Source organism: Colius striatus, chromosome 8, assembly GCF_028858725.1.
Source record: "Colius striatus isolate bColStr4 chromosome 8, bColStr4.1.hap1, whole genome shotgun sequence".
Classification (NCBI taxonomy): domain Eukaryota; kingdom Metazoa; phylum Chordata; class Aves; order Coliiformes; family Coliidae; genus Colius; species Colius striatus.
In genome coordinates, this window is record NC_084766.1 from 13,506,869 (window position 1) to 13,521,902 (window position 15,034).

The 15,034-nt window shown below is 36.4% G+C and overlaps 1 protein-coding gene across 4 annotated transcripts in view; it reads right to left on the reverse strand.

Annotated features, from left to right (window-relative positions):
- The window catches only part of HERC4 (HECT and RLD domain containing E3 ubiquitin protein ligase 4), a 34,482-nt gene that overhangs the window by 1,937 nt on the left and 17,511 nt on the right, over positions 1-15,034 (reverse strand). For 3 of the 4 annotated variants that reach the window (XM_062000741.1, XM_062000742.1, XM_062000744.1), the window contains exons 12-25: positions 14,527-14,586; positions 13,878-13,989; positions 13,371-13,560; positions 12,155-12,327; positions 10,207-10,323; positions 7,674-7,697; positions 7,062-7,160; positions 5,663-5,830; positions 5,388-5,531; positions 4,317-4,483; positions 3,372-3,438; positions 3,092-3,174; positions 986-1,169; positions 308-410 (exon numbers count right to left, since the gene is read on the reverse strand). In XM_062000741.1, the coding sequence (XP_061856725.1) occupies positions 308-410; positions 986-1,169; positions 3,092-3,174; positions 3,372-3,438; positions 4,317-4,483; positions 5,388-5,531; positions 5,663-5,830; positions 7,062-7,160; positions 7,674-7,697; positions 10,207-10,323; positions 12,155-12,327; positions 13,371-13,560; positions 13,878-13,989; positions 14,527-14,586 (1,691 nt within the window). The remainder of the gene's footprint in view (positions 1-307; positions 411-985; positions 1,170-3,091; positions 3,175-3,371; positions 3,439-4,316; positions 4,484-5,387; positions 5,532-5,662; positions 5,831-7,061; positions 7,161-7,673; positions 7,698-10,206; positions 10,324-12,154; positions 12,328-13,370; positions 13,561-13,877; positions 13,990-14,526; positions 14,587-15,034) is intronic. The other variant, XM_062000745.1, reaches the window with a different exon arrangement.

The window sequence follows — 15,034 nt, forward strand, 5'->3', positions numbered from 1 at the left end:
GAAAACAAATGGGAGAATGTGAACTGGTTGACAACCTAGTCAATCAGATAAATGACACCAGCGTTTTAATGCTGTTCTGGTCTACTGTGATCCTGTAACTGTCCATTACCCAGAATTAACTCAGGGCAACCCCATCAAAATCAGAGACAAACTCATAATCAATTTCTTCTACTATGATTTTTTCTTCCAAATAAAAAGTTAACCACATCATTACAAACACTTACATCTGCCCATGTATAGTGCGAGCCCAAAATCACAGTGATGCTGTTCAGTCAGCAACTTCCACAAAGTCATTCCAAATACTTACGCAAAAACTGTTTCTTCTTCTCCAGAGACAACTCATGGAAAACCTCCCAAAATATTTTAATTGTAGGATGGTCTGCCCAGTATTCTCCTTTGTATTCTGTATTCTAAAATGAGCAAGAAATTAGGTTATTGTTTGTGTAGAACTAGAAGGGTTATCTGACATTAGAGTGGAATGAATGTGGTTTGTGTAAAGGGACACCACAAGTAATATATTACTGTTTTTCTTGGGCAATTTTCTTCAGCTGTTCAGTTGGGCTTCAACTATATGAACAGATGCATCAACTCCAGAGCATTTTCCATCACAATAACGTAATGATCAAGTCTCACAGTGAGTTTGGGCATTCCAGAATATTTACTTCTCTTGCATTTTGTTCTCTTTCCCCTTTCTAACACAACACATCCTACACAGCTGCCTTTTGGTTCTGCAGATTTTTCTTTTTCTCTCTGTTCCTCTGATTTCCTTCAGAAATTAGATTGCAAAAACATTAAGCAGAAAGGTAAATAATATTTTTGTGCCTTCATTGACTGATGTTTTAAAAGAAGTTCCTCACTCATGAACTCCAACCAATCAAGGCTGGATGTCGCACTAATTAGAGCTCAAAAGGACACTTCAAAATTTTACTTTTGCATTTGGAAATCAAAAAAATATATGAAACAAATAGGTAGCTATGGTTCTCACCTTCTCCAATTCTTTCCAATCATAATTTGTGTTCCCAATCACCATTGCCTGCAACTCGCTGGGCTGGAAGAGCTGAAGAACTTTACCTCCACACACTTTGTGGAAGCCTGCATGGAATGCACTGAATAAGGAAGCCACAGATTTATTGAAGATGTAATCCACGTAGGCATCTACAAAATCTTGCCTGTACAAAGAGAAAAAAGAGGATTATGTTGAGACAGGAAAAAAAAGCATGTGTGTCACTCTTCTACCAATGAAACAGTGTCTGTGGTCTTTTATACAGAAATGGCAACTGTTTGCACTAAAAATGCTTTCAATTTCAAATGGACATTTGAATCCTATATAGTAGAAAGGTGAGTGCAAAGCAGTTCAGCTGCTGAAAGACAGATGCCTGTTATCTGTGCATCAGTACGGGGAGTTCCTGTATCTCATTGGAAACACCTTCTGCAGAGTGAGAACAAAAATTCCTTGATGTGACACAGTATTTATGGTTACTAGTTTCTTTTAAATTGCCATTTTAATTAATCCTAGTTAACATTGTTAGCTTCTACGCTGGTAGAGTCACTGCAGTTATAGTTATCCAACCTGCGGAAATCCACAGTATTTGAATAGCATCACAATAATTTAAAGAATTAATTTAACACATTTAGATTAAATAGTTATTGAACTGAAAGTACTGGAGAATGATCAAAGTGGTGAATCATGCTCCTCCTCTCCAGCACTCAATGAGATTTCCATTTTAGGCATGCAATATAATCAGCAGAGAGGCAGGTAATGTGTAATACTGACAGTGGAAGGAAAGGCTGCTCCAGAGAAAATTCACAGTAATAAAGTAATTTGCATTATAACACCCTATGTCAGTATTTTTTTTAATTGATGGAGTATTTAGATTTTGAGAAACAGGAATTCAGTGGTGCAAGACAGCAGGTGACAACAATGCTGCAGAGATTCCAGAGATTATAACTTTTCTTATAATTCAACTCCCATTTTACTGTCACTGTGTGACAGAACACCAAACCAGTACCAAAGAACTTCAAAGCTATCATATTTAAGGTAAAATATCACAAATCCTCAGCTATGAGCCAAGGATTAAATACAAAAGAGGTGTAACAGGTATAGGTGGCAATTGCACTTGTTAATGGTAGGTTAAGTCAGAAGGATAAAAATCACTCCACTGTTGGAGGCAGTATCACTGCATGTGGCTATGTGTGGGTTTATGATACCCTCAGAATCTTCTATCATCACTTTTTACAACAGATTTAACTAGTTACAGAAAGAGTTGCTGAAAATATTTGCTGCCCTCTAGGAACACATCTAGAGGTACATTTTCTCCCTCACTCCTACCACGCACAGCCTAGGTGCTTTCTGTTCTCAGAGAGTACACATTTTGCATTTGATTCTCCCTTTCCTCTGGGAGAAGAAAAAGCAGAGGTAATTGAAGAATAGACAGAATACCCGAGAGGAATGGACAGAGACAGGACCATAGCAGTATTTTGCAAGGGTCAAAAGCACCACCAGATAGATTGTGTCTATTCTCCAGGAGCAGAAATGGAGCAAAGGGTGGGAGAGGCTGCTTTTATAAATAAAAGTAACAGAATACTTAAGCAAGGAAAAAAATCCCACCCCTCACTCACTCTTCAGACAATAACATAAGGTTAGCTTATCTGTTCCACAAAGGAAAGATTTCTCTGAAACATTTCATCTATGAACAGTTGACACATAATGACACCTAGGTGGAAGTTTTCCTCATTAGTCACTAAAATCCAATCATGTGTAACTTCCTGCAAAACCACAATCATTCTTAATCTTACAAAATGCAGAGCATGTACTCAAAATAGGCCCTAAGGAGCTTCAAAATACTTCTAAGTTCAAAATGAAAGAGAAGTATTACACATTCCAAGTAAAATTTGATAGCCTCTTCCACAGCTGCCAAATCCTTCAATACAATAGCTATTTTAACAACACACACGAGAAGAACTTGGAAAAACAAGTAGTTTTGTCTCCAGCACTAGTGTAACAGCTTGGCAGAGGATATTTATAGCAGCCTAGTTACACTCCCAAGGCAGACAGCAACACCGAAATACCTTGTAACCCATAAAAACTTACCTATTTTGTTTGACTACAGGAATGTCAGCACCATTAGGAACAAGTTCTTTTATTTCTGTTGTACCAAAGTTTTCCACAGTGATCTGTTTGAAACAAAAAAATACTATAAACCTTATTTACTGTGTAGAGTACTTCTTCCCACCACTTAGCTAACAGCAACATGAATGGTAGATACAGATGCTAAAATTCATGGGAATCAGCAGCTGATGCCTTTTCATAGACAGTTGAAATAGATGGTATGAGCTTGATAAAAAATACTTCAAACATTAATTTCACTTACAGTAAAATTAAGACAAAATGCTTCCTCTATGTCATCCTCTGGATAGTCCAGTAACTGTTGCATTCCCCTGCAAAATAAGTTACAAAGTACTTACACCACACGAAAGAAAGATGAGCTGCTTCTCCTGAAGTATTCTTTATGTTTTGATAACACAAGTTTAAAATAAAAAATAAATATTTCTGCTACTAATTAATTTATTAACTCCTGAGGGGGGATCTCATTAATATTTACAAACATCTAAAGGGTGTATGTCAGGAGGTTGGGGCATCCCTTTTTTCTATAGTAGCTAGCAAGAGGACAAGGGGTGATGGGATGAAGCTGGAACACAAAAAGTTCCACTTAAACATAAGAAAAAACTATTTCACTGTTGAGGTGAGGGAGCCCTGGCACAGGCTGCCTAGAGGGTTGTGGAGCCTCCTTCCTTGGAGGTCTTCAAGACCTGTCTGGACATGTTCCTATGAGACCTGATCTAGGTGACCCTGCTTCTGCAGGGGGGTTGGACTAGATGATCTCTAAAGGTCCCTTCCAACCCTGCCACTCTGGGATTCTATGATTTGCACCTTAGTGCAGTGTTGCTACCACTTGTAGTGTTACTTCCTTTTGTCTCCGCATGTGATTCATACCCTAGCCTTCAGATAGTAGTTCCCAAATGTAAAATACAGCTAATAATTCCCAAATCAGAGGTGGAAAGTACTTCATAGCCACTGATGGGCAGTTCCATTAACCATTTGATTGTCTCAGTGTTGTGAACACTAAAGTTTTCATAGATTAAAGGAGAAATCAAACATCCACTTAAGAGTCATTTGAACATTTTACTTCAGGACAGATATTTAACACATATTTGTTACTCTGAGCTGCTCATTAGTGTGAAAACAACACATTTCTTTATGTTACTACAGAAAAACCTTGAATGAATTCCTAGTAACGCTCATTTTTCTTGCTTACCTGCCAACATCTGGCATCAACTCTTTTAAGTCATCCAGGGATGGCTTCTTATTCAATAACTTTTTGTACAAAGCCAAAGGGAAATGAAGGTCTACAATAGTAAAATTATATATTGCAAGCCCACAGACAACACCAATCAAATGGAACAAGTCACTGTCTTCAAAGGTCTAAGAACAGAAAACAGATAAGGTGATTTAAAACAAAGGAGTTACTTTAATCTTGCAGAGTCCAGAAAAAAGTGTATAGTGCAGCATAGTCTTTTTCTTTAAATATGCACATATCTAGAAGTACTGAGGAAAACAGGACAAAGTTTTAACCAGCTGAAAGAGACAAATCCAAGGAAACAAAACCCTTTCTACTTAAAACAAGAAACCCCAAACAAGTTGAGATATATTATTTTGTGTTGGAAGTGATGCACACTGCTGGAAGTACTGCATCAAGATCCTGGGTTTGTTAGTGATTTACTGTTACACTATTCAATGCTTAAATATATGTCAATTAAAAATTAATATTTTCTGGGGAGGAGGAAGGAGCTCAATACTGACTTTTTTGGAGTTAATAGCCAAGGCTTAAAACAAAATGGTGGAAATGTTAGCACTGAGGTGTTTGTGATATAGCCACCCTGGGCAGTGCTTTTCCCTGAAAAGACTAAAAAGTCAACATTCAAAACTGTAGAGAAAGTCTGACTAGGTGATTACCCATGAAACAGACCCATAAATGTGACAACACAGAAAGATTTGTTCAACATGCCACTTCAAGAACTTTTATCTTCCACTGATTTTGTTCTTGGAATCAAGTTTACTCTGGCTGTCACTTCTTCCTACTAAACTTGTCTACACTGGGGACAAATGGTAAGGACTATGAGAAATGGGGACAACAGAAGGAGAAAGTTATGATTGAATAATGGCAAAAAATAAACTTTTTTTTTGAGAGTACTTACTTCAGAATCTCCTCTTGAAATAAAGCTACCACAAGCTACTATATTCATATATTACTAATGTAAATACACTCAAGCCAAAAGTCTTTTTTTTCTCTTTCAAAGTCAAAAGAAAATTAATGACTATATCCTACCTTATCAGAGAACCAGATCAGCCTGGACTCTTCATGATACCTGAACATTCCATACTTGGGATCCAGCAACTCCCTCATGATGAGCAAAAAAAATTCTTTGCGAACACCTCCAGCATCAACAGCTTCTTCCCCTACAAAAATGACCTGAAACACACAATTCAGTTAGCACTAAATTAAAATCATATTGGAAACAGGATTTTTCTAGTATTTTCTCAATATTCCCAATTACTTGCACGTTGGTGAAAGTGACTTTGAGCAGTAAGTACTGATAATACCTTGAGTGGCTTCTTGTAGTCTACATTCTTTGTTTTCCTTAGGACTTCCACAGCATCTCCTACAATATTGTCTCTTCGTACCATTAATATCAGGCATGGGTTGACAGATTCAAATACTGGCAGAAAGAGAGAAGACAAATTCTGCCTGTGAGCCTGATCAACAGCCATCTGGAAAAAGGCCAAAGTGAAAGTGTCAATTAGGTAATGTAAGATACCCGTCAACCTTAAACATCCATCAGCCTTGTCTTAAGTGCAGAAGACATGGATGGGAAGAGCTATTATGAGAGCTACTGAATTTGCCCAGATTTTCTTCAAATCCCTTTATCTCACGAAGTATTTTTCCATTATCCATTTGTCTCATCAATGCTAATGTTCAGGGGAATCTTAGAATACAGTTTTTGATATTCCAGTCAAAACAGTTTGGATAACAACAGGAAGAAAAAAATATTGCATCTAATGAAGAGTAAGCTGTCCAACACAAACCTGACATGGAAACATCCATTAAAAATTAATCCACAGGATGAAAAGTGCTTTGTTGGTTTATTTTGTTTGTATTATAACTTTTGTATTACAATTCTTCAAAACCAAAGTACTGTTGTGCATGTTCTGAATAGGGCACAGAACTCTTGAAAGTTCACGATTTAACACTATTTAATATTGTTCATGTGAACATTTCCTTGAATTCATGAAATCTTCACATTGACTGTGCATATACATGTTCAAAGGCATGAGAAATTATGTTTATTATGAACTACACAAGTATTTTCTACATGAGCCCATTACTTGAGTATGACTTAACTCCTCCATTTAATTTGAGGCTCAGAACAATAAGTTTTATTATGTTAAACATTGTAAACATGGTAGGGGGTGGTGATCTTACTGCTGTTACTTTCTCAGTAGCCTCTCTTAATTATTCCTTTCCTTTTTTAAGAAGATAATTTATTATACTCTTACAGCAACTGAACAGTATGCATTATATGTATAAAAAATGAAATTCAAACACTGAGCAAAAGTATAAGCTCACCACATCACTCTGGTTTGAGTTCTACCTAAAGAATCACGAAAATGTGTAAGATCTCCTGTTGTTAACATGTCAAAAAGCCACCTCATTAACAAATGGAAGAGAAGTTCCTTAGAAATGTATGAGATTTTTAAACAATCTAATTTCAACAAGATTGAAAGTCACAAAACCACTGGCTTCTATCACGTACATACTCTGAGATCAAAACTATATCCCTCATTCTTATGGAGAAGAGATTACAAGGAGTTTTAAAAAAAAATCCAAATACACACACAAAAAAATCAAACAAAAATCTCACAAAAAACACCAGCAGCAAGCCCCAAAGACTTCCAACTACAAAATAAACAAAATTAATAAATTAAAAACTGAGACTCTTACTTGCATCTGTATCACTGCATCTGTCTGTAGGAGAGTTGTCTTTGCCTGGGCGTCAAATACAAATGGGTAGGTGCAAATTGTCATGGGAACATCTGTTAACTAGAATGAAGAGAACCATGTCATATCTTCACTTATTTTAAAACCACAATCACGGTTAAAGATGCCATTGCAATAGTACTCATTTAATACATCTATTTTACCGGAAAGAGAAAGAAATCTTTACTCATCACCAATGCAGGATTAAAGTATTTTAGGAAAATTAAGTCGATTTTCAGTTGTTTAGTACTTCAGGAAAAAACCCCAAACCAAACAAACCCCACAACAAAATACCACATCCACCAAAACACACACAAACATTTCTCTCCTTTAGTACATTTTAATTCCAGAACTTTGATTATACCCACTATCTGTAATAAAAGTAGTCCTTGTTTTCAAATGCTACTCTGACTTTGCAGTATAAAGAATTACCTCTTTTTGCTCCATACGTTCTCAGTCTAGAACCGTGCTGATGTAAAGTTTTACTCCCAACAGAAAACACCAAACAATCCTTGTCATTCACATTTCTGATTTCCTTACATTCCACAAAAGAAATCAGACTGCAACCAATCTTACCTCAGTTAATCCATGGTTGACATCCTATGACAGCATTTGCACAAAGGTAGCAATAATTAAGATGAAAAAGCAGCATTAGTGTCTGCATTCATTATTCATCTCTGATGTAGAACTAAAATATTTATCTACGGCTCCCCCCACAACAGAATATTTACTGAGCAACAAATATCTACCACATAGATCCATGCCCTTCAGCACTCTATATAGCAGTCTTTAAAAAAGGACCATTAAAGTAACATGTTTTCTTGGATGCAAAGAATGAAACATTTTAAATGTTTACTTCCATACACGACATTTGCTTTTAGTCGTGTCGTTCCATTCCCAAATGACTGCAGCAAGTCAAGTGCAAAACATTTTTAATGAGTAAAAATTTTAAAATACAAAAGAATCTCATCACTTAATCAAAAAAGTCTCAAGAGCCATTTGAATCTATGATATGATATGAGAAAAGCAATTGACTCGTGAAACTGGAGACAGACCAATATATACATCTGGGACTGTGTGGAACAAGCTAGATCAACCTTGCTAAATAAGTTACTCATCTGGTGCTTTGTTACCCTCCTTATCCCCTGATGAAAGCTAAGTTAAATTTCACCTAGCAGGCAAAAAATAGAAAAAGAATAAAAGGTGAAGATAAACATTTAAATTTATCTACATATACAAGACTCAGAAATCAAATCTGTGAACATCCATGGCTCATGGAAAGCAACGGCCAGAATAGTTTCCTTTCCATCTCTATCCCTAATTCCCACAAGCAACAACAGAGTTGAGTGTCCCATTCATCACAGGTAGTTATGCAATTTTCTGCTCTGACTGCATCTACCATTATTTATTCCTAATTCAAATGGCTTTTCTCAGCTACTTTAAGTCCCACCTCAAGAACATTATTTAGTGTCTTCAGTTTTCCCCCCCACTCTTTTTTCTGTTGTTGAAGAACAAAAGCTTTTTCTTTCAAGTTTCTCTGAGAATACTCTGAATACTTCTGAGATTCTCTTCTATATTTTCCCCTCCATGTTTTAATTAAGGAACTAAACAAACAGTTTTGCCTGGAGTTATGACAATAAAAATGACACTCACTAAAGGAATTTTGATTCATTATTACTGGTTCAATAGGCAACTAGGATTTCTTATCACTTTAAGAACACAGGACACTAGTGGATATGAAGGCACAAAAAGGTCATCAAAACTGTTTGTGAAGGAGATTTGGCTAGGGCCATGGAATTTCTTTCAGTCCTGTAATACAAAATAGCTTTCCCTGCTGAACTCAAAACAGCACAAATGCATGACAAAATAATGACAATTAAAGGGAAATTCAGTATCTAGTATTTTCTCAGTAAGGCTAAACTACTGCCCCATCTTCTAATTTAATTAACAAATGGAGCTTAAGATTTTCATTACAAAGCAATTTTCCATTTCTACTTTTTCCCCATTCAGTATTTTCTTCTCTGATCAGGACACATGCAGCTTGGATTTGTTTACATCCATTTAAAGCCCAGTTGCAAGGGTTGGCATCTTTTAAATTCCACCACTTCTGTACCTTTCACTGGCATATCTTTCTCTATTCCAAATATACAATCTGTCTCAAATTCCAGGGCCCTGCAAAGTTTATGTTACTTATACTAAATGGTATTTAGTATATCACCCATCTTAGTTACCAACAGCAGCCTAAATCATACACCAGTTACTCTTTCAGACAAGCTCTGCTGAAAACAAGTGTCTGGCATGACTGCCAACACTGACTCATCATTTCTTTACACTCCTCAGTCTGTCTGAGGTTGTTAATTTACATTGCAATTTTAATTCTTTGGTAGATAGCATCATTTGTATTCATAACATACAGCAAAAGCAGGTCTGCTGTGTTCAGGACGTTCCAGGTGCTGCTATCAGAAAAGTCAAATTTAAGTGGCTAGAGAAAGCGTATTCATTTATTCAATATCCTTTCAAAGCCCATCTTAAAGAACTGTGTAGCAAAATCAAACTCACTAATTCTCTGCAGTCAGTAATTTACTCCCACTTACCACTTTTCTGTTTACAGATTCAGGAATTCAGTATCTCAGTTCTTGTTGCTATACTCAAAATAGAAAACTACATTAGTTACCTTCCTGCTGTAACTCCCTACTACACTTCCAGACTTAAGTTTTCCAGGACAGTTTCAGTTTTCTGATTGATTGAACCTATCATACAGCAATACAGGTTATTCTGGACGTTTTCTTATAATGAATGTTCACTTTCCTAACTTTTTTGACACAGCAAGTCTCAAGTGACAGCATTCTAAATCACTTTTTAACTGCTGAAGTATTCAACAGTGGCAGTCCTAGGAATGACACTCTACAAGCAAATCTATTTAACAACTCTGCCTTAGTACCTGACATGAGTCTGTTGAGCATCAGTGATCTGCAAAGTTGTTTTTATAAAAAGAAAGTGCCCATATTTATAGAAGCTACAGGCTTCTCTAAAGGCACAAAACAAACAAAAAAACCACGGGGGGGACAGGAATCCACAAAAGCCTTCAATACAAATCAACACAACTTACCATTCCAAATACCTGCTGCTGGACCCAGCTGACGTAGTCATTTCTGATATCTATCAAATCTTGTATCTCATGAATGTAAAATCTGTCATACTGTATAATTTGTCCTCTTTCATTCACCTAAAGAAGTACAATTTTGTTTTATATTAGCATCTTGTATTAGTTTCCAAAAGGACATTTTTCTTGTTTTTCAAGCATGTGATACACCAGCCACAGATACCCAACTACTAAAGCAATTATTGAAAAACAACAGTGCCTACAAGAATGCAAACAATGTTAAAAGACAGAGACACATGGATTATTCACAATAGCATCAAGGAAGCAAAGAAAAATAAGATTTACTGAGCATACAGCATCACAGAACACAACACTGGCACTCTGAAACATCACATGATCTCACGGGTACAGTAAGGAATATACATATTCATGTGTACAATGGAACGAACACTTGTTCCTGTATTTGCACAACTTTAAGAAATGGATTCAAAATCTCTCCTCTTAATTACAGTATGAATACTCTCTCTATTACCCACTATCAGAGGAACAGTTTCTATTTTAAAAATTGAAGCTTAGAGAGAGACATGTGGAAAAATAACTCCATACAAACGCTTGTCTCTACGGTATCATTTTAATCCAGAAGCATCCTTACTTTCCTAGCACACATTTCTTTTCCCAAGGACTTTTTGGCACCATAAACTGCCAAAACAAGATACTCAATTCTGCCTTGCCAAACAGATAATTCAATTTCCTTTTAATAATTAGCTTGTATTGACTGAACTAAGACCCTACCAATATCAACAGTTGGGCAGCAGGGTACATGCAAATTTAACTCTTCATAGAATCATAGAATGGTAGGCTTCCTACAATGTAGGGCCCTATTAGTCAATGTTGGGTTTCAACTCTAGGACAGCCACATTAAGATTTTAAGATTAACTTCAGTTGTTAAGATTTACATCTACTGCAAGCCTAAACAACCATTTATTATACACCAGCAGCTTTCCATATGGGACTCGGCAACAGACATCTTGCACTTCTAATACAAGATAGATCCTAAACAGTCTCTCAGCCTTAGCTTGATGGTGTCTCTGAAGAATAAAGAAAAATTGAGCAAACCATAGCATACAAATTTCAAATTCCAAAGCAGAAATCTTGACTGTTCTTTCTGACAACCTGAGGAAGAAGGCTGCTGGATATAGCACAGAAAGGTCCAATTTAGATATCTGTGCCCATTTTGCTAGATTGTACAAATACAGTACTTGACCAGCACCTTAAGAATTGCCTAAAATGTTCTTTTGGCATATAAACACAAAATGCCATAGGACCTGAATAAACTACAGGGGAAAAATAGTAGGGGGTGGGAGGGAAAACCTCATCAGCAATTAGATAATACACTAATACGCACAGTCTGGTTACTCCAAATGATCTGGGCTATTTTTGTTCAACGTTCATAAATTTATTACTTTTTATGAACAAAGTTACAACAACAGCAAACTGAACAAACCAATCAGGAAAAACAAGTTTGTCTTGATAAAACTGTGAAGGTTTTTCTTACTCAAAATACATCTTGCTCTTATCTTCCATTTGTGACTTTTTTTTGCTATCATTTCAAGTTAGAGAGGCAATTCTTTCCAATAGACCCCCACAAATGCCTGCTCTGGCAGAGGAGTTGGACTAGATCTTTCGAGGTCCCTTCCAACCCTTCAGATTCTGTGATTCTGTGTGACTGGGTCTGTCTCTTTCCAAGAAAACAGGCAATTCCATCACCATGTCGGATTGGAATCCATAATTCCAATGGTTCATAGTTCCAGATGGAACACCTGAAGATATCTCTGCAGATGCAAGTCTTAAGTATTTAAAACTCTTTAGTAACTTATCTTTTTTTAACAACTACACAGCACACAGATGCTGACAAAAACAGGTAAGTAATTGGTTAAAATTGATGTAAACATACTCTATGCAATATTTCCAGAACTCTGAAAGCCGTGTGTAGAAAATTGGTAAGTATTCTTCTTTCAGAAGCCGGAATGCCAATCTTGCACAACTTCAAAAGGTGGACGACGACATCCTTGTAGAGTTCCACTATCTTGAGGAACAATGGAGGTTCAAGTACAGACCACCAGTTTTCTGACAACAAATAGTGAACACAGACTTAACACTTGCCACTACAACATTATGCCATGCTATCCCTTCAACTCAAAACTGTTCTGCTAGAAAGCGTATTTGCCTGTTACCAAAGACACTCAAAAAATTCTCAAGGTTTAACAGAGTAAGAGCATGTTGCAGACTTTTAAACAGCAAACTACTCTGGTGTATAAATAATGAAACCTCTGTTCAAATGCTCCATCGTTACACACCAACACTCTAAATGAAGTCTGTTTATCCAGAGCACATGACAGTATTGAGAAATAACATTTTCACATAAAAACAGATGGCTCAAACCCTGACACCTTGACTTCAACAAGCAAAGAAAAAGATCATCATTCAAAGAAACTATCAGCTTGCTTTACAGCAGACAAGCTCTTTACCTTCACCAAAACTACTTAAAAACATAAGAGATGGGTTAACAAGGGAAAAGATAATTGCAGAAGAAGAAAAGATACCCATTAAAAAGGAAATACTCTGAAACCTCCATTGTTTAAACTGAATTTTAGGTGACATGGGTCACAATAAAATGGCATAAGGAAGTATAGTTAAAAAAAAAAAAAAAAAGAGAGCTGTTCTGAGCTGCCTTTTTGAAGATCTCATCTTAGGATCAGTGAGAAAACATGAACCGCTCCGAAGTAACAAAGCAGTCAAAAGACAGACAATTTAACATCTGCTCTGCAACACTTCTGTGAATTGCTTAGAACTTGTCAGCTGTCTGACCATAATTTTCACTTTAAAGCGTGAAAACACATATCAAATACACTGAACTACACAGTTTAATTCCTTCCAAATGGAAGCAGTCCTAAAATTACAATATCAGATGAAGTCATACAGATGGGCCAGATAACTCACCCAGAAGCAACAGAAGATGTGTTTTCTTACATATCAAGCAACATTAACCTGTAACTTTCTGATTGGGTAATTCTATAGAACTGTTAAAGCACAGTAGGTCTTGCTGAGAACATGCCTTCACTGATAGAATTTCTACCTTAGTTGTAACAGCAAAGAATTCAGTTTCTTACCAAGAACTTTCTGAGGAGCTTTTTCTAGGTTCAGAATAGCTGTTCCAAAAGGAATAGCTAACGTTGTGAAATTGTTTGCATCACTCATCAGTGGGCATTCTGGTAGAGTGAGATACAGCCTCAAAGCTTCAACATCTGGTAAGGAGCTGGTCAACTTGGGAATAAGGTTCTTTTCCAAACTAGCTGCCACCTACAGAACATCATAAAATTTTATTTTAATGCAATTGTGAATTTAAACAAATGTCCACCTAGATAAAATATTGAGAAACAATCTAGAAAACAATCATCAAGACTTCAAATTTGACTACTGTACAGTTAAAGTACATTAACCATAAAATACGCTGTGTTACCTGTCACAACACAATACCATTTTACGTATTTGCAGTTCATAAATATTGAGTAAAGAAAGTTATTAAAAAGGGTCAGAGCAAGTCTAATAGTAGTATTTCTAGACAGCTGCAACAACAACAGATAATCCCAAATATAGGGAAAATAAGCAGTACAAACCTGCTGTGATATATGAGCATGGTCAGGCTGTATAAGCTTGTGAAATAGTAGTCTAGCAGCATTCATATCAACCCCTGAGAATCTGGCGCTGGTTTTGTAGTGATCATCATTGCTGCAGAAAGAAAAAAAAAACAAACCAAATACAGAGAAGAAGACAGAATCCCTTATTCTCAGCCACTTGCTTTTTCCCCACCTTGAATTTTTAGCCCTACTAACTAAGGAGTTAAAACATGAGAGATCACAGCATCAGACTCCCATTTCTTATATGACTTTTGAAGCAACTAGAAAAAAAATTACCTCTAATTGCAAAACAACTATGTAAAAACACTAGTATCTAAACCAGCCTGTGCAATATATTCCCTTGAGCTATATACAACCTGCAGCTGAGAAGTAATGAGTTTTGCTAGCTGACGTGGTAGCAATTAGACAGCACACACTTCAAAGACTGGCAGGAGACACATTGCATTTGGGCCAGCTGACAAACCACATGACAGTAAAAGAGACAGAAGGTTAAACTGCAATTATCAGAGGAACAGTAAGATAAGGAAATTCTGGGAGAGGTGTTACAGTTGAAACAGAGAGACACCGGGAAGGCAGCCACCATTAATTCCACTTGCAGGAAGACTTCTTTAAAAACCTGACCACTCACCTCAAAGCCAAAAAGCTCCCGTTCAGGCACCCAGCTGAGGAGAATGTTCCATCAATTTCACTGAAATTGTTCATATGAAGTAAGTTACATTTTGTTTTCTTTTCACAAATAAGCATTTGCAAGAAAAAAAAAACATTATACAAACGATGGAACTCTGACTTTAAGATGACTAAACAACACTAGATAAATCTTCCATTCAATACTCAAATCAAAACAAGTCTTGGAATCAGTTTTTAATTTTGTGGCCTCCTCCTTTATTAAAGTAGAAGCAATAATCTTATATGATAATCTGAGTTGTTCTCATATTCCTTTATGTGTACTGTTATATTTCAAAGTGCAACTATATCCTTAATCTTGTATAGTCATTCAAACTGTGACAGATATGACACAGACTAAAGGGTCTAAACTACTTGAAAAGCACGATAATGAAAGTACAGGAAAAGCTCTGCACATAATAAAACTAGTAATTAAAAATAGCTTTTCTATGTATGTACAAAACCCCATTAAT